This window comes from Acanthochromis polyacanthus, chromosome 14 (assembly GCF_021347895.1).
Source record: "Acanthochromis polyacanthus isolate Apoly-LR-REF ecotype Palm Island chromosome 14, KAUST_Apoly_ChrSc, whole genome shotgun sequence".
Classification (NCBI taxonomy): Eukaryota; Metazoa; Chordata; class Actinopteri; family Pomacentridae; genus Acanthochromis; species Acanthochromis polyacanthus.
This window is the reverse complement of record NC_067126.1, coordinates 33,290,273-33,309,916: the sequence shown is the minus strand read 5'-3', so window position 1 is coordinate 33,309,916 and position 19,644 is coordinate 33,290,273. Positions and strand designations below refer to the sequence as shown.

The following is a 19,644-nucleotide window of genomic DNA, read 5'->3' as shown; positions in this document are numbered from 1 at the left end:
AAAGTCAGTTGATGCATTCCTTCCAGTTTAGTAAAATGGGGAAATTGAGACACACTTTACTTTAATCCTGCACCTGATTGTTATTTGCAGAAAGGTAACTTGTCAGGCAGAAAAGATTCTCAAAATCACCTCTACTCAGTTTCACGGTGGGAAGTTACTGTAGTTACAGCTGGAGGCAGCGTGAGGAGGGACGTTTATACGTTCTTGCACAGCACTGCCTGAACATGGACTTGGAGCAGCTGCAAGGAAGGAACTTTTGAGTGCATGATGAGACAGGACTATGTGGCTGGTCCGCTTTATGAAGTAAGAAGCACAAGCTTGCCTCTCAAATTAAAGTGTTTAACAAAGCAGTTTAAGAGGAAGATTTGTGGACTTATTTGGCTGCAGTCATTCCAGGACATGAGCAAATGTTCAGTTTATTCGGTGACTGGAATGCTGCCACCAAAGTGAAGTTAATTTCTGACCTTTAAGAACTTCCTTTTTTGTAGTATCTGACAGGTTCCATTCCCGATCTTTTACCTCGTACAAATATAGCATTGCCAAAACAGCAAGTCCTGAACTGCTCAAGTCCGAATGTGCATGTTTTCAGATTTTAATCATTTTATGCCAAGCCAGAACTAAAAGCTTCTCCTGAGGGCACATTGTTTAAAAATGGAGCAAGCCAATCAAGGTTTAGCTTTGATGGCTGTCTGCACATTTTAGGTCAGTTGGTGACTAAACTGTGCCAGCATTAAAGACAGACTCAACACCTACAGAGTCCTCCCATGCAGTCTGACCTGCTCATGATTAAAAAGCCTTTGGCTACCCAAGTGCTTGTTATTGCTCAGGGTGGGTGGGGAGTAAAATCCTACTCAAAAAAAAAAAAAAAAACCCACACTGAAGGACACATGCTTTCATTTACTTCTTTTTATTTCATTTTGCATATTTAACAAACTTGTGCATCCCAGATTTTATACAAAACAGTTTGCCTTGAAAGCATTCACAAGTGGCCGGAGTAGGGCTACAAATAACCAAGTGTAGGTCCATCAGATGTTTGACGGCATGCCTGCTCGTCAATGCCACTCTGGAGATGCAGACACAGCAACAGATGACCAGAAAACCCACGCCAACATAAAGCCACACTTCCTTACTGTACAGACTGCCTTTTGGGCAAACGAGTGGTGTGGGAGGTGTACAGTCATTGTTAAGTCAATTAGTCAGAAATGCATGTTGGTAAAGTTTTGGGAAGATAGGGCAGAAGCTTGTAGAATGTACAGTGCAGGGGAGGACTGGTCTTCATGATGACTCTGCCTTTTCCTGTTCGATGGCTGCGGAAAGAGGAAGAAAGTTTGTGTGTTAGTTTCAGCACCATAGCAGCTAAATTTTTAGGATTGAAGTCGCACTACAGCACATACTTTCTTTGGTTGGCAGTGTGTTCTTCTCTTGAGTCTCCGTCTTCTTCAGCTTGGATTTGTCAAAGCTTTCGACTTCAGCCACGTTAGGTTTGTCAGACATGTTTGCAGAGGCTCTAAAAAAATAAAAATAAAAGCCTTTTAATTATGCTCATCTTTCAATTGAGTTCAATCAGCACACCTGATCATGTAGGAATCACAATCCTGCAGCTTGTAGGGCAGTTTTTAAACCAATAAGAAAAAGTAGGACTCAGCCCAACAATGCAATTCATGCAACATAAGTTTGCATGCATTTGTCTTCAAGCTTTGTGAGGGAGCATGTGCTACTGAAGGACCACCGCCCTTTTCAGGAATCCAGATGAGCAATCTGCCTTTAACTGTGGCAGATCCCCCTACTCCACCCTGATCAATTAACTTCACACACAGAACACGCACAGCATCATTGGTTTGTGACTTAATTATCCTAACATCATGCAGCAACTCATGCTTCTCAGTCATTCTGCAACATTCCTTCGTTTTTATAGCATTTGTGATTTAGTCTTGTAGCTTTAAGAGCTGTTTAATGCTAAGCCAGGACACTGGGAAACGTCGACTGCAAGGGTTAAAAAAAAAAAAAACAGCACATAATCGGAAATTACTTACCAGGGTTTTAGGTAGAGAACCAACAGAAAGCACGCCTCGTCGTCGCAAGAGCAGAGTGATGTACAGCGCCACAATGACCCAATAAATACTGCGCCGTATGCAAATAACCCGCAGAAGTCACGCCCATCCTGCTTTTACACCAACTTATTTTTGCTTTCATGTCAAAGCGATGCCCTCCAAAAAACACACAGAGAACCTAAAGTGCGATTTATGAAGGTAGGTTTAGGGGGGAAAAAAGGCATTTATTTGGGAAAAACTAACTTGTAAGACGCACCAGCTGCGCTGCATTAGGTGAGTGAAGGTCAAAAATTGATTTCTAACCCTATAAAACATGCGTGTATCAGTGCACCAGTACGAGATGATCCTTCGTGCCAAAAAGCGATCAAAATATAGGCAATATTGTGTGATTTCTGAATGGGACGATATGTTTAGGTTTAACTTGCACACGTCAACCTGTTAATACTGCTTCACTCGCGACACCATGTGGACAAATGAGGTAATAACCAGATGTAGAGCAAATTTCAGTTGATAATCTTTAAATTGCGCTGAAATTGTTGTAATGATCTGAGGAAATTCAAAGAAGTGGTTTTGGGGTGTGTTTATGTAATATTTTGATAGTGCAAAATAAGCCTCAGTGTATTTTTTTATGTGAATTCACATTTTTTGTTACATTAGACTCCTATGGAGGGTTGTGCATTAGTTTGACACTTTTTCTGCAATATGTGAAAGTGTAGGAGCAGGACTTTTGAGATAAAGCACCCTCTCTTCCATGAATCTCTCCCCCCATGTAGGCTAAGCATCCCTGTTGATTGGTGATCCCCCCCCTCCCCATTATTGCTTTTCAACATTAAATTCTGATCATTTTAATTTAACTATTGTGACTAGAAGCTCCCCAAAAAGTACCCTTTTGTGTCAAAGTGAAAACAGATTGCTATAAATCAATATCAGTTAACTGAAAAAATAAAATTCAAAAAAAGTGACTGCAAGTATTCACCCCCTTTAATGTGATTCACATAATTTTGCACAACCAGTGCTGTGAAATGGAGATCATTTGAGTCTAATGACTGTATTGTAAAGACACCTGTATCTGTAAGGTCCAGTCACTGGTGGATCATCGGCTATAACTACACAAGTCAGGGGATAAGTCAAGAAAATTTCCAGATTAAATATCTCTTGGAGTACAGTAAATCTGCATAGGCTGCCCTGAAGATATACAGAGGTACAAGCTTCAGCGACTGAGATGGTAGACACTGTGCAGACAACAATATTTGCAAGTTCTTCAACAGTCGTAGCTTAAGGGGAGAGCACCAAAGAGAAAGCCACTGTTGAAAAAGTCACATATTAAATCTCAGCTATAGTTTCCCAGAAGGCAGACTTACCCAGGTTGACACTACTGCAATGGAGAAGTCACATTAAAAATAGTAAATGTGGACCTACAGGTTATTGCCAAATTTATGAAGTGGATTGCGTAAGATTTAGTTTATCGCACCGGTTTTGTTTTCTATTGAATTATTATTTAGTCTAGACTTCAGACTGCCAGTAAACACTTAAATTGACTCATGTGCAGTGCATTTTATTCTTAAAAGCAGTAAATTTGCCTTTTGTAGGTTAAATTTGTAACTGTACAGATATGTTCTAAGTTAGATGGAGACAATATGATACACTGCAAAATTAGCTTTTACAAAATTACACAGATTTGAAGTAGAGTGCTTTATTTACACACTGTAATATTTGCACACAAATTACAAGAAATTCAGAATCATTCTGTGTAAGCAAAAATGACAAAATCGTGTCTTTAGTTGTTTAACATGTAAATCCAAGGCGGAGTAAGAACAGTTTAGTAGAAACAAACCAACAGCGGATTCAAAACAAGCACACCACATCATAAATCCGTCCCACACTGTCATCGCTCATCTTTCACCTGTTGGTGAAGTACTTTGAGTAACTCTTGTTGTACATGACCTGATTATCTACTCGTACAACATTCCTCAGGTTTTGCCAGAACCAGGGCTCTGCGGCGGCTGTTCTCGGCCACTCTACAACACTTTTCTCACACAGTCTTCTCCTCAGGCGCAGGAAGTGAGAATGCTGCAGAACAGGCTCCAGCATCAGCAGTACGATCACATCCACATTTTCATCCAGCAGTCTTTGGTGGGCCAGATACATGGCCAGCTTAAAAACCCCGGTCTTAACATAGCTCTCTGTCAAAACAAACAGGGTCTTGCGACTATATTGGATGCTCTGGGTGAGGTTTTCCACCAGCGGGACTCCTGGGGGCCAATCCCTGTCCTCTAGACAAAGAGGAAGATGCTTCTCTCCTTCCTCTTCCAGTTTCACCCGCAGATTCCCCATCACCCACTCAGAGACATGTGGATCTCTGGTGTCATATGTCACAAAAACATCATAAACACTGTCTGGGGAGTAAAAGGATCTGTATCCCTTCAGCTTAGCTTTCAGATAGTGTAGGACATAGGAAGCATCCCAGTAAAACAAGTGAGCGGCTGTTGTCACGAACATAAAAACAATAATGAAGAAAGTTGTGACAATATAGATCTGACATGCTAGACTGTCATTTACACACTGATTAATGTCAAAGTCTATGAGTATTTGACTCCTCTGGTTTGCTAGTGTGTCGCATGTCACCTCAGTGGTCAGTCTAGGGATCCTTATATTGGTGTTTTCAATCCATAAAATGAAGTCTAGTGAATCACATTTACATTGGAATGGATTTTTCTGCAAGAACAAAGTCTTTATCGGATTTTCGTGTCCTGATAGGAAGGTAGATTGATTAATAGTAGTGAGTTTGTTGTAGCTAAGGCTAAGAGTCGTAAGGCTTTTGGGACCCTTTATAAATCCATTGTCTAAGTGGAAAATGTGATTATGGCTCAGGTCTAAGAAAGTCAAAGTGTTGGTGATGCTTGAGTCAATGCCCGTAACATTAGACAAAGAATTGAAGCTCAGATCTAAAATTTGAAGTTGATGGAAATGCTTCAGTTTGTCCCACGCAAACTCAGTCAGTCTGTTATGACTAATGTGTAATGTGATGAGCTTATCTGGTAAAAGTTCATAAACATTAATTGGAATCTTTGCAATATTGTTGTGAGATATATCTAAAAGTGTCAAATTAGTTAGATTAGTGAAAAGTGTCTTATATGAACCATCTTTTTCTTTCCAAAGAGTCCCCAGATGATTGTGTGTAAACTGAAGTTCTGCTAATGATTGGCTGTACATCTCTTTGGTTGTTAAGGTATATATGGCATTGTGACTCATATTCAGAACTCTTAGAACAGGCAGATTTTTTGTAAAATGTAAATTATGTGTAATTCCGAATGCTTCAAAGTAGTGCGAATTGTAGCTGATGTCTAGCACTTGTAATTTCTGTAGTTCATTGAAGGCATAGTCATAGGCCAGATCAATCTTATTGAAGGACAGGTCCAGGTAGGTAAGATTAGGCAGCTGGGAGAACTCTGTGCCATTGGGTGCTGCTGAAAATCCATTTCCTGACAGGTTGAGACATGCAATATCTCCATAGTTGTTGAACTGCTTTGGAGAAATGAAGAACAGATTGTTTGAGCTGAGGATTAGCACTCGTCCAGAGTTGAAGCACTCTTGCTGTATAAGGCTGTGGGATAGCTCATAATTGGAGTCCTTTGGATGGGCTTTTGTGATCGTTGAAACAGAAAGATCCAGCCGCTGATTGTATCCGTTACTTGGGTGTTGGTGATCTGGAATAGGATACAGTCTGTTTTCTGCAAGATATATCATTTTCAAGTGGTGGAATTTCTTGAATATGGTTGAATCAGAGTGAATAATAAAATTTGTGCCCAAGTTTAACGTGGATAGATTTTTGAGCTCATACAGAGGTTCGAGGGTGTGTGGTCCAATATTCTGGAAGACCAAACCCTGCAAATGCAATGTTCTTAGTGACACAAGATTTGAAAACTCTTTTGACAGGAGTACTGTGTTAGGATAGAACTTGAGAGCAAAGTTGAAAGACAGATCAATTTTTTCTAGCCTGGGTAGGTAGTTTAGAAACCTGGCATCCTCAGTAATTGTTTTTAGTAAAAAATTAAATGACAAGAACAGTGATCTAAGGTTGTTCAGCCTCTCAAACAAAGAAGGATTCAGGTGCTGCAGCGAATTCCCTCCCAGGTTTAACATCTTAAGCCGTGTCAGATTTTGAAATGCAGCTGGATGAATACTGAGAGAACCATTTTGACAAGGTACACAGGGAAATGGAGCATTTTGACATCTTGGGCAGTTACCTTGCAGTCCTAGGATTGTTAAATTATGTAACTCATGAAAATGATCCGCAGCTATGTACTCTATTTTGTTAGAACCCAGGTATAATTCGGATAGTGATGGAGGTAACCCTTTGGGAACTTGGGTTAAATTGTTAAAAGACAAGTCCAGAGTCTGCAGTTTTGTCATGACTAGAAAACTGGTATCATTTATAGTGACAGATCTACCACAAGGATTCCACATGTAACAGTTTCTGGACAACCACAGTTTCATCACATTTCTTAGGCCAGTGAGGTTCATGTTATCCAACTTGATTTTGTTGATGTTTAGCTCGAGGATTTCAACAGTGGAAGGAATATTGCTTGGGATGGCTTCCAGGCAAGTGCCAGAGAGTCTCAGCTGATGCAGTTTTGTTAGATTTTTGAAAGCATTCGCAGCAATGATCAGTTGTTTTTTCTTGTTTGCCCAGTTGAGGTTAAGCTGAGTCAGATTCAGAAGGTTGGAAAATGCGTCATCGGTAATGTTCTCAATAAAATTTTCAGATAAGTTGAGATCAGTTGCGTTACTTGTTATCCCGTCAGGAACTCTATGCAGATGACGTCCTTTGCAGTCAAATATGACCCTGGAGCTGTTTTGGGCCGTAACATCACAAGGGAACTGCCGCGACATCCATGTAGGTTTGCATTCAGCAGGCTGAATCTCATAATGGCAACACAGACAGAACAGCAGCAAACGCATCCAACATGTGACAGCCTGTAGACAAATAAAGAAATGAACCAAATGAAGTAACCTGAACTTAAAAAGTGTACGCAATCCGGTACAATGTTATCTTTTTATTTCTTATGTTAAAAGACTTTTTTTGTCACAAACCAATAGTCTAGAACTCATATGAATTGAAATAGTGTTTGCTTGCTATGACTTCCTTATTCTTCCTCACACCCTTCGACTGGATATAATGGTGGTCAAAATCTGCAGTCTTTGATCTGTGCTTAAATGCATTCCAAAGTTTAGCTGAAGTTTTGACGAGCCATCAGGCATCTCAGCTCGAGAATGAGGATTAGAAGTATGGTCACAGCAAGCAAAGTAAGTTTCAATAGACCTTCATTACTGCAAACATTTTGACTCATTGTTATGGACTTGGAAGGTTCACAGCCTGGCTCTCAGATCAGGCTCAATCAGCTGCACCTGTGAGATTGAGCTGGCTGTGTGCTGTTGCCAATCAGCTGGGTGGGAATATAAGGAAGGATCTCCCAACTGCTCAGTTGGTTGTGGGTAGGTGACCTGGAAGGTTTGACACTGTCAGTTGGCCTTCTTCTGGAAGCCTAATTGTTTTTGTGTTGTGTCAGTGCACAGAACCCAGCAAGTCTTTGCTTTTGTTTTGGGGAGTGATTTTCTTTTAAGGGATTTTAGTTTTTGTTTGATCTTCCACCTTGGTAGATTTAGTGGGGGATAGTTGAAATCAACCACACACTATCCTCTTTTAGACCACAGGACCCTGTTTTCTGTTTGTTTGTGCAGTTTTTGTCAGTTTCACCCGTTAACAACCTTGCTTCATTTAGTTTCGTCTGAGACAAGAGGGGGATGAAATGTAACACTCATAATATTACCATGGCCCAGGAAGCCTTTCCAGTGATGTACCAAACTGTGGACCTAAACTGGCTCATTAGAATGCAGCCATTGGTGTTAATGTTAATTACAGTTGTGCTTTTGACATGTCAAAATGTCTGCTGTGTCTGTGCTCATATGTGCATGCGATGCTACTTTCAAAGCAGACTTTAGAAATTGTAAACTTATCCCTGGGGTATTTTAAATTGCTTTTCGGTATGGCACAACTTATATCCAGCAGGTGGCAGCAGGTTGTAAGTAAAACAACACTCAGTTGGAGTAACTGACCCTCTTTGGTCTTGTGCTTTGCCAAAAATATAAATTCTGTTAATCTATTACAGCAAGACTGTGTAACATTTGAAACCTAAATAGCAACTGTGAAATAAAAATGTAAAATAAATGCTAAAAGAGACAGCAAGAGTAGAAAATTATGAAGTATTTGAACTGTCTCAGTCATATCAAATACACAACAATATGTGCTAATATTCACTAGCATTATAATACTGGTCAAATCAGATGACGTAAGGCTCAAACAGCAAAACCATTTGATGTATTTAATCAAGTAAGGTTATGTTTGCATTGCTTCTGAATTTTTTATTTTTTGTGGTTTGTCTGTAAATAGACAAATGTTCAATTTCGTCTTCCACAAGCTACATATTCCCACCTAAACTTCCACTTTCCCCGTTTCTTCAGTATAAGTAGCTACAGGTTGTTAAAAGTGTTTTATTTCACATCGAGGAACAGAATCACATACGTATTCTACATTAAGGCCGCATAATCTGTGCAGTTAGTGATATACGGAACATCATTCCATCAAGTGGAAATACTCTGAGTGTCTTCTGAGCAGCCTGAAAAATGGTGTCTTTGAAAATGTGATTTTGAAATAGTTCCGTGGGTTTAAATAAATGTGTTGCTGCATAGCTTTAAATACCTAAACCACTGGCTGTTGCTCTTATAAAATGGAATAAAAACACCGCTTTTTTTTTTTTTTACAGAGTTGTGAGTCAACTTTAATATACTGCATTTACTGTAGAATACATTTTCCAAAAAAAAAAAAAAGCAAAACAGCTTAGAAAGAAATGACATGAACAGTCCAGGATTTTGGAGACAAAGATTTTAGTGAAAGCATTATCAAGTGAAGTATAGTTTTGGTCACAAAAATAATAAAAGCACAAAATCATATTATGTAAATGTAAAAAGTAGACATTTCTATTATGTTCTGTATATAAAGCTAAAAAATACAGAGAAACTTGCATCAGTAAAACTCACCATTATGCATGTACCGTGTTGATTCCTCAAGGTCTCTAAATGACAGCCTTGAAACCAACTGATGCTCTCGCGCTTCAGGCAATAGAAAAACTATGCCTGTCTTGTGTGTCGACAAGTCATTTAATGTCAAAACATTCCATGTAATTTTCTTGTTTTTTTGACTACCCACTATAAAAAACCTCTGCGGCTGAAGTCAAACATTAAAGTAACCAACTGACTGGTTCACATGAGACCAGCTGTGAGAGAGAAGTAGTATATGAATTGGAGAAGTACATTTGTTTCATTTCCCTGTTTCATGTATAATGGCCTGTTTAGACAAAGGGAAAAAAATAGAATCCCCTGAGAAAACTGCAAAGAGTACCAATCAATTCTCTATTTAAATGGAAGTAGCAGGGAATTTACAATTAGCACACATTTTCTGTAATCATGAAAATGCTCATTCATACATCAGTGATAATGATTCTGCTTACATTTAAACAATGCAGTAGTCACACATTATAATCCATATACAGAAGTACATTCAGAACAACAGAAAATGGGAGAAGGAACTAAGCATTCCAGTAATTGTTCTATTTATAGTGTCTCTTTGAAGAGATTGCTGTATTGTTTGTGACTTTCAGTTGCTAAAACACTTCTCAGGCTGAACCAGAAGTATGGCTGAGCTTGAGGATTTGTGGGCCACTCCAGCACAGAGCGCTTATACAGCCTCTTCCGTAATCTCAGGTACTTTGAATTGCAAGGTACCTTCTCCAAGAGAATCAGTACAATAACGTCGTTTTTTTCATCCATTAACCGTTGGTTGGCGATGTAAAAAGCTGTCTTGAAGTTTCCCCCTTTGATGTACTTTTTGGTGAGAATAAACACGGTCCTCTTGCTCTTGTGGATGCTCTGGGAGAGGTTGTCAATCAGGGGACATCCAGGGATCCAGTCTCGTTCTTCCAGACACAGCGTCAGGCGATGTTCCCCGCGGTCCTCCAGATGCACGCACATTTCCTTCATCACCCACTCTGAAACCTCAGGATCCTCCTTGTCGTAGATCACAAAGGCATCATAGACGGCGCTCTGGGAATACAGGCGGCCATAGCCTTTGAGCTTGGCCCTGCAGAAGTGGTAGATGTACCAGACGTCCCACAGGAAGAGATGGCTGGAGATGGACAGGGTGAGGAAGCTGAGGACGAGGGAAGTCATGAGGATGTAGAGAATGATTGACAGGTAGTTGTGCTGGCAGGCCAACAAGTCCACTGAGACCACAGCCTGACCTCTCTGTGCCCCTGGATCAGCACAGTTAACATCTGTACCCAGCCTAGGGATGGTTACTGTGGTACTGTTGAGCCATTTGACAAACCAAGTAGCATTGCAAGTACACAAGAACTGGTTGTTGTGCAGAAGTAACATGTCCATTTGATTAAGAACATCGTCAGGAAAGCTGGATTTTTCAATGTATTGTATATAATTAGAGCTAAGATCCAGATGTTTTAAGTTATAGGCATTCTTGAGGAAATCTGATGTGAGTTTTAGGATATGGTTTTTTTGTAAGATGAGTGTCGTGAGAGATGTTGTACAGTTTGACAGCATAGATGGAACCGTAGTTAGGCTGTTTCCACTGAGATCTAGGACTTTTAAATACTTTAAAAATCGTAGCTCCTCCCAAGAAAAGGAATTTATTCTGTTGTTTTTAATGTAGAGCTCGGAGAGCTTGTCTGGCAAACCAGTCAACACTTCAGGTAAAATACAATTGAGGTTGTTTTCGGAGATGTCGAGGACAGCCAGATTTAGTAATTTCTTGAAATAAGTGACAAATCTGGAGTCTCCATCTCTCCACAGCATATCTAACCGGTTATCTATGAACTCTAACCTCTCTAGAGATTCACTCTCCAGCTCTGTGTTGGTGGAGGTAGAGATCTTGTTGTGGTTCATCAGCAGTGTCTTGAGCTTTTTTAAATTCTTAGTGAAATTAAGCATGTGAGTCAAGCCTTCTGATTCAAAATAATGGTTGTTGTTACTTATATCCAGAATGACTAGGTTTGTCAGCTCTTTAAATGCGGTGGAGTAGAGCAGGTCTAGCCTATTCGATGAGAAATCCAGATACTGTAAATTACTCAGATGGGTAAATTCAGAGCCATTCAGACTTTGGCTCATTGCGTTTCCGGACAGATTGAGGCATCTCAGCTCTTTAAGATTCAAAAATCTTGAATGCAAGAAGAATATATTATTTCTGCTCACATCCAAGGTTTTGCCAAACTGACTGCAGTCCCTGTTGACAAAGGATGTAATAATTCCAAGTTCCTTATCTTTGTATTTGCAACTGCGCGCATATTCATCATACCTGAAGTAATGAATCTCTCTCACTTCCTGATTTTGGTACTCAGCAGAGGCCGACATAGGAGACCAGTAAAAGGGCTCTCCTCCGGAGAAACCAAAGGATTCTTGGCCCTCGGAGGGTGAAGATATTTTGTTGTCAGACAGACTGATTATTTCAAAGCTATTTAATTCCATCAGAATACTAAGGTTTGCAATTTTAATGAAGTTTGTACCCAGATCTATAACCTTCAGGTTTGGTAGAGATTTTAAAGGAGCAATGCTTTCTGGTTCAAGCTGCTGAAACACAAAGCCCTTTAGTCTGAGAATTTTAAGAGACTGGAGATAGCAGAAAGCTAAACTCAGTCTCAGTGTTTTAGGATACCTCTGAAGCTCATAGTTAAATGAAAGGTCCAGCTCCTCTAGTTTGCCCAGGGATGTTGGGAAGGCAGTGACTCCTATCTCTCTTGCTAAAAAATTTGAGGAGAGATCAAGCACCCTGAGCTCTGTTGTGCTGTGAAACCATTCATGTGGCACACTTGTCAGGGAGTTACTGTGCAGGCGTAATGTCTTTAGTTTTGTCAACATTTTAAAAGCTGTTTTGCTGATCTTAAGTGGTGCATTATTTGGGCAGGGGGTGCACGGGAAAGGGGCGTTGTAGCATCGAGGACAATTTCCGCTGATATCTAGAATCTCAAGGTTGGTTAAGTTTTTGAAATCCTCATCAGTGACTTCTGTGATGTTATTGTTATAGAGATAAAGCTCCCTTAAACTTGTGGGTAGTTGATGTGGAATGAAGGACAAGTTATTTGACTTAAGAGACAACAATTTTAAATTGTGAAACTGTGCAAATGCACCGTTCTCTATGCCATAGGAATTATTACAGGGGTTACGATAATAGCAGTTTTGTCCAAGGTAAAGCACCTCAACATTTCTGATCTCGGACAGGTTTGCTTTAGAAATATTATAAATGTGATTCACTTCCAAACTCAGGAGGATCAGGTTGGAAGGCAAGCCTTTAGGTATGCTGTCAAGCTGATTGCCATCTAGATACAGTGCTTGCAGATTCCTCAGCGTGGTGAAGGTATTTTCCTCAATCGTCACGCTCTTGATGCACACGCGATCTTTGGGGCCGATTTTGATGGGTACACAGTTGCACCTCATGTCAATCTCAGTCAGGTTCTCCAGACCGTGGAAGGAGGTGGAGTTTAATGAAGGAATGTGGTTGATGGTGAGCGTCAGGTTGGTGGTGTCTCTTGGGATGCCATAGGGGATGTATTTGAGGCCTCTCTCGGTGCAGTCCACCTTCACCCCAGTCCCGTTGTTGTCATCAATAACATCACATGGCAGAGTTTTTGGGTACGAGACGCTAGTTGTTGAATTAGGGAGAAAAGACATCAGGCCCAGCAGTGCCAAATACATCTGCATAGAAACACAGGCAGCTTTATGAGCAACGTGTTCAAGTAGAAAAGTAATAATATATTACATCCCAAATACAACACATAATGCACATCACAATCAGCATCACTAAAATCAATATTTTGAGTAAAGCATACGTAGTATATTCTACATTGTAATGCAACTAGTGTACCACACAAGCAAACCTATCATTTTCCAGCTCTGATGAAAGCCAAACTACATTTTACTGCTTATGAAACATAATATTGTGCAGTATATGAACAAATATAACTCGTACTCACCTGGTGGATGAACATTATGGACGTGAGAGATTGAAAAGAGGTCCTGCTATCAAGAGTTCTGTTGTGAAGTTTGACAGAGTACTGAAAGAAGCGTGATATTCACTTCTGAGGTGATAGGGTGAAAGTAACAGGTGGCAGAGTTAGCCTTTTGTGGATAAAATTAGCAAGAATCACTTCCTTAAATTTGTTAGAAACCACACACATCCAAATCTTCCATCTTTTACCATGTCTGCACCGGTTCACTGATGGTTGTTATAAAAATAGGATTTATGACAATATTACAAATTATGTTTTGTTTACAATACAAAGATCAAGTGTATTAATCTGTAATTTGCTTTTAATGTACAGTATGTCACTACAGCTGGTGGAGTTACAGGTATTTCAGTGGCCAGCACATGTGATAAGAGTAGTTTCATTTCTCATGAGTGTGCAGAGGAATGTGAAACCCAGGCTTGGCTTTAGGTATACCACCTTACTGGGTAAACATGTAATTTTGGCACTGAGCAGAATAGTTTTTTTCTTCTGTTATCCTTTGCCTCTTTGTGGCTGTACGACTGAGTAACTCTCAGGTATTCAGACCGATCAGACTGTGTGGATGTCTGGTCCTTTCTTGAGACATCAAATGAAAAGATTCAGTCTTGTCATGCAAAGCATACATCTGATCAGCCACATTCATAGTAAAAAAGATGGCAAAGAGTCTTTTACAAAAAACCCACAGTGAGACATCCTTGCAATTGTGGCATCTGGAACGGCCTCCTCTGAAGATTTGAAGGCAGCAGAAAATGCTGATATTTTAAAATCAAACTGAAGACCTACCTTTAAAAAAATCTTTCCTTTAGTTCATTTTCATTTGTGAAATTTATTTGTGACAGTACATCTCAGTTGAGAGTAGTGTGAGGGGGTAATGATCTTTTTCATTTTGTTCTATAAAGCATTTTGCCTTATACCATTTGTATGAAAAGTAGTTTATAAATAATGTCTGATTGATTGGCAAAGCGTCTTTTTTTAGCTATTCTGGTGACGTGGTGAATACTCGTCTGTTCCTGAAGCCCCACCATTGTCTTTAATTTTGCCCTCTTAATTATCTCCACACTTTCTAAAGGAATTGGCACAGAATTTTGAACAAACTGGCTATAGTCTGTCATGTGAGCTAAAAATGTCAGACAACTGTGTGATAAAATTTAGTACATGTCCCTTTAAACTAACCCGAGTTCCACCAGGTCTCCACTAATAATATTTCCATTAGCCACAGCTGTGCTTTGTGTTTGATTGCAGTAAATATGAATAAGTCAACATTATACCTGCTAAATATGAGCATGTTAGCACTGGCATTATGTGGATGGTAGCACGCTAATGCTAGCATTTGGCTCGAAGCTTCGAAGAGTTGCTAGTGTGGCTGTTGACTCTGACAGCCTTGTTTTGTTCAGCTGAATTCACATAATGCGACATGTGCGCGGCTACTCTCACACATAACGTTGCGCAAACACTCTCTTGGCAGCCAAGGAAGTGAAACAGACCATCATCATCATTAATGCAAAAAGCATTTCCACCGCTCAGACTTGAGTGAATGGTAAAATCATGAATTATTAAACATAGTTACAAAACTAAACATAGGTCAAGAAACTTTTCTGTATGAATAATGAAATTTGTCCCTGTTTTTAGTGCTTTTTGGTGGAAAGTGAGTATGAATTTGCATGCACCGCCGCAAAATTAACTGAAACGTGGCATTGTATGAAAAATTGACAGGTAGTAACACATGAAGAAGAGAAATAGACCAAAATAATTGGAGATAAGACTTCTACAAAGTTTTATTTTCTTTAATGATGTTGACAAAAATAACAAAGTACTCAGTGTTCATGTGTAAAGAATTTGTTAAATTAAGTGACTCCAGAAAATGGTAAAGTTTTATGCATTACTTTGATTTCATCACGTCTTGTCCTGTGCAATGATTTGTCTAGAGCTGTATATACTGTATGCGTTTCTTCAACATAATATATATTTTTACAATTTATAAACAAGGTACTAACAAGGTGGTAGTAATCTACATGTTAAGCTCCTAATATAACCAATAAATCATTAAAATAATCCCTATTATGTAATTATAGATAATATACTTGAGAGGGTCATATGCTTCTTAATAGAGACCTCAATATAATCTATTTAAAACTTTAATTATTCATATAATTTTATATTTTCTTTACATAATAAAATATTGTATACACAAGGCAAGTTTATTTTTTTTCACAGCAGTTCACATTGGTTGTTAAACCCATGTCTCTCATGTATGGCTTTAAAATCAATAATCAAGATAAAATAACAACAGTTTTTTTGTTGAGCAGTGTTGTCAGTGAGTGAGTTAGTGTGTTTATAATAGCAGACATGGTGGCAGAGTAATGTATCAATGCATTCACACTTTGGTCACTGGCGGAGCCTCCTGAAGCCGCTTCAGCAGCTTTCAGCAGACACACGTAGTTCATGACGACCGCATCCACCTTGGCTACCACCTCTCGCCGTTTGGTCTCGGTGCTCAGGCCTTCCACTAGTGACATGCAGGCTTGCGTTAAACAACACAGTGTGTGGAAGCTGTGCGTCAGTGTGAGCAGCAACTCTTCTGGGCTGCTGTACTCCGTGGCCATCTGACTGCAGGCGCCACTCAGCACTTTGGCCTGCATGAAAAGCAGCTGGGAGAATGTTTCCATGTCAGCATCGGTGACCTCGGGCACGTCACCTTTGGCCAAGCGGCCTACGCTGGAACGCAATATGCTTATCATGTCTAAGGCATCCTTCCGTGCAAGTGCAAACCCTGTGTGAAGGCTGTAGGTTTTTCCCTTCATCGAATTTATACAAGCAAGTCTCGCTTGTAGGCTCATGCCATTCATAGCTGGGGCCATGTTGCTCTGCTCAGCCTTTTTGTCTGCTTTCAGGGTAGTTTTTTCCTTGCCACTGGAAGAAACCGAGCTGTCAGAGAACAGAGCTCGTGGGGGCATCTCTCCATCGTCGTCCCCGCTATAAGTGCTTAACTTTCTCCTGAGGAAGCAGTGACTGAACGGCCCATGGCACCTCCACGTAGCAGCATCCAGCCTCGGTGCTGTTGACTCTGTCAGCAACAGAGAGGCTCCTCTTAGCAGCCGTCTACCAGACGAATTAGAGGCGACTGAACCATGGGACAAGCTCTTGGGTAAGGTTTTGGCTGAGAATGTCCTCCTCTCTTTTGGGGGATCTTGGGACTTCGAATTTTGACCGTCATTCTTCCCTGTAAATGTGGCTTTGGTCTTTTCTAACAGTGCTTCCAAGCTCTTGGAACCTGGCATTAAGGTGCTCCAGCTCCTCCTGAGCATCCGAACCCTGCGTGGCCTCCTGAGGCTGCCTGTTGTAGGGTCACACGAGGATCCGCTTGAGGGGAAAGCCAGGGCGTGTGGGTCGGGCTCAGGGCTGGCCTGTGTTAGCCCGCTGGGCTCTGTGCTACTTCGTAATGATGAAGGTGACATGGTTGTGGTGGTGGTACTGGTCTCATTACAGAGAGCTAAAGATGACTCTTCCCCAGCCTTCTTCAGCTGTGTGCAAGCTACACTAGGGGTAGTAGGGAAACAAAGAGAACTGTTAAGCATCTCCCTGACAGAAATGCAATTTTGTCAGTTTATTCAGTTTTTTCTTATGATTACTAGTGCAAGCAATGAGACAAATAAGGCATTACAGTTAGGAAAGATTTTGTTTAATTCCTGGGCAATTAATAAGTGAATAGTTTGACATTTTAGGAAATAATTTGCAGATGATTAGAACATTGATGCCGTTTTGATATCTATCTACTAAATATGAGGTAGGGCCAGGAGCTAATTAGTTTAGCTGAGTAAAGAGCACTGGAGTTTGGGGGAATGGCTGACATGCGCTGTCCAAAGGTAACAAAATTTGCCTATCAGCACCTCTTAAGCTCAATAACATTAACAGTTTGTATCTTGTCTGTTGAATCTCTGCGAAAACCAAATCCAGCAGTTCGGGTTTTTATGGATTATTATATTTTGGCCTGTTTTGCTACCCTTCTTTGAGCCTCCACTGACTAAATGGCAACCTCCTGGTGAGGTCAGGAACAGGAGACCACTGTGTTAAACATAACCCTCTGCAAAACCAAAACTTCTCCTTTTATACTTTCAAGCTTCACACTGAAAAGCCAGATATCAAAGTGATATAAATATTTCTCTCAAGACAGAAAGTGCAAGAAAGTAAATAAGCAGATTTCCCAAAATGTCAAGCATATTGTTGCAAGCGTAGTGGTCACTGGAGACTAATGGAGACACAAATGTATTTTATAGTTTCTGGAAAGACTACTGAAAAAATTCCATGCTGTGAGCATCACAAGCAAAGTCATTTTCCCTTTAATTTACCAGAGTGAAAACAGAAAGCTGAGACAAATACATCCACAAAGTAATAAAACACTATCCTCATGGCTTCATACCACTCGATGTAAATGAGAAAGTGATAGACAAATTGAAAAGTACTTTTTTAAATATACAATTTCACTTATTTGCCTTCAATGATCAACCTTCTGAAATGTGGCTTCTATTCTTTTCATACATTTATAGAGATTAAAGGGAGCACCCTCCTGTTTAGTTTTACCTGTGGTTTCTTTTATCTTGGGCATCCTGTGACTGCCATCCCGTGTCGTCCCGAACCCAGGCTCAGCGCTGGTAGCTGCGTGAATCTTCCTCAACAGGGTGGGGTCCATGGGATGGCCCGGCTTCCCCTGCCCCGGGGCTCCATAAGCCTTCTCCTCAGGCGGGGCATAGCCCAGCCCCTTGAGTGAGGACTCGGACAGTACATGCATATTTTCTGTGGCACAAAGGGGAGAATCCATGGGCGTGACACAGCTGCTGCTGCCCGTGCTACAACCGGCATCTATAGAGGAACACTGTGAGCTCTGGAGGGAATGAATGCCTTCACTTTGTATCGATGACATACGCTTGCTCACGTGGTAGTCGTATAACCGTGTGACGTCTTGCTCTGAGGGCTTCGCTTGCTGCTGCTCGTTATCCTGTGAAGCGGCATCTCCCTCTGCAGGGACGGGCCCTTTGGATGGGGAGATGAGATGGGCATTTAACTGTTGGCTTCTTTCATCTGAGTCCTGCTTCTCTCCCTTTGCTGTCAACCTGTCTGCGTGGGAAGCCTGTGACTCATTCACGCATTCTGGAGCAAGATTCTCTGCCATTTTGTTCCCGGGCACTCTCTGCTGCCATTTTTGATGCCTGTCTTTAAAGTGAGTTCGACCCAGATCAAGTTGATTCATGTAATAGGAATCTCTCACAGTGAAAGCGTTATACTTCCCCACAAGATGAGGGGCCTCTTCCTTAGCAGAGTCTTGCGAGGCCATGTGCGATTTATCAGAGGACTCACAGGTGTTTCCTTGGTTTCTGCTCTCTGTCTCCCTCTGTTTACCTCTCTGCCTGCTCATCACTGAGCCCATGTGCATTTTAGTGAAATATTCACTCACTGATTTTATTTCCATAGTCTCTGGCTCCATCTCACCACCATCTGAGTGAAATATCTGTGAGGATGCCACAGCAGAAGATTTCGCCTCCTCCTCCTGATGCTCCTGGGGGTTATACTGCATAGCTCCTGCTCTGCCATCACTTGGTGCACTCACCTCTGTCTTTTCTTCATTCATGGCATGGTATGCTTCGGCCATGGCTACATGCATTCTCAGGTGGCTCTCTGAGAGTCTCTGAGCGGTGGCCAGCTCGGAGCTCTCTGTCATCTCAGAAGAGTTTGTCTCATTGCCAGAATCTGAAGACTCGGGGCTAAATGCTCGTGATATTTCTACACCTGTGTGTCACAGAAAAGAAAGAGACATCTCGTTAACAACTTCATCTATGCCACAGAGAAAATATCACAAATTAAGGAGTGAGTCAAGCATGAATAATGGTGATGACAATGTGAATCAGCATGTAAATTGAGAAAATAGTTAAACCATTACTTCAGAATAATGTTGACAATCATAAATATGACTAATTACATATTATCATTCCACTTAAAAATTGCATTTTAGAATCTATAAAATATTCAAATGCTGGCAACCTTCCATCTCACTGAATCCATGTTCTGTTCTTCCAGAAAAATGATTCAACTATGAGGTGCTTTGTCATACATACTTACAGAAGAGAAAAAGAAGACGCTGTAAGCATATTGTTTATTCTTAAAAGATCCGCTAAAATAGCCTGGACAAAATTATTGATACCCCTTGGTGGTGGTGCTAAATAAGTGACTTGGATTGTTATTTGAGGCAGACAACTGCCTGTATTCACGTTCACAGGCATCTTCAATCCTTTAGTCAATCATTTCATCATCCGTTAAGATTATTTAAATGAAGATGTTGTCACTGAGCTGTTTGGTATCATTGGTTGCTCCCCACTGAGAATGGATAAGAAGAAGAAGAAAGAAAAGAGAGCTGTTGAAGGAGACACAAAGGAACGCAATAATTGCCAAGTTTAGTCAAAGTGAAGGGAGAG

At 40.7% G+C, this 19,644-nt stretch overlaps 5 protein-coding genes across 5 annotated transcripts in view; all 5 read right to left on the bottom strand.

Annotated features, from left to right (window-relative positions):
- Positions 1-891: 891 nt before the first annotated feature.
- Positions 892-2,175, bottom strand: tmsb4x (thymosin beta 4 X-linked). Its single transcript, XM_022190770.2, has 3 exons — positions 2,034-2,175; positions 1,395-1,507; positions 892-1,307 (listed from the first exon to the last, which is right to left on the bottom strand). The coding sequence occupies exons 2-3, from the start codon at positions 1,492-1,494 to the stop codon at positions 1,276-1,278; spliced, it is 132 nt and encodes a 43-aa protein (XP_022046462.1). The 5' UTR covers positions 1,495-1,507; positions 2,034-2,175; the 3' UTR covers positions 892-1,275.
- A 1,549-nt stretch (positions 2,176-3,724) lies between these two features.
- LOC110949004 (toll-like receptor 8) lies at positions 3,725-9,679 on the bottom strand. The gene is made up of 2 exons (XM_022190815.2): positions 9,150-9,679; positions 3,725-7,028 (listed from the first exon to the last, which is right to left on the bottom strand). Exons 1-2 carry the CDS (start codon positions 9,150-9,152, stop codon positions 3,951-3,953), a joined length of 3,081 nt encoding a protein of 1,026 aa, XP_022046507.2. The 5' UTR covers positions 9,153-9,679; the 3' UTR covers positions 3,725-3,950.
- A 23-nt stretch (positions 9,680-9,702) lies between these two features.
- Positions 9,703-14,876, bottom strand: tlr7 (toll-like receptor 7). The gene has a single exon (XM_022190814.2). It carries the CDS (start codon positions 12,873-12,875, stop codon positions 9,723-9,725), a length of 3,153 nt encoding a protein of 1,050 aa, XP_022046506.2. The 5' UTR covers positions 12,876-14,876; the 3' UTR covers positions 9,703-9,722.
- A 73-nt stretch (positions 14,877-14,949) lies between these two features.
- Positions 14,950-16,717, bottom strand: LOC127537212 (uncharacterized). The gene has a single exon (XM_051959259.1). The coding sequence runs from the start codon at positions 16,633-16,635 to the stop codon at positions 15,451-15,453; it is 1,185 nt and encodes a 394-aa protein (XP_051815219.1). The 5' UTR covers positions 16,636-16,717; the 3' UTR covers positions 14,950-15,450.
- The window catches only part of frmpd4 (FERM and PDZ domain containing 4), a 26,418-nt gene continuing 23,366 nt past the window's right edge, over positions 16,593-19,644 (bottom strand). The window contains exons 16-17 of the mRNA XM_051959256.1: positions 17,759-18,961; positions 16,593-16,717 (exon numbers count right to left, since the gene is read on the bottom strand). Coding sequence (XP_051815216.1) covers positions 16,713-16,717; positions 17,759-18,961 — 1,208 coding nt within the window. The 3' untranslated portion in view covers positions 16,593-16,712. The remainder of the gene's footprint in view (positions 16,718-17,758; positions 18,962-19,644) is intronic.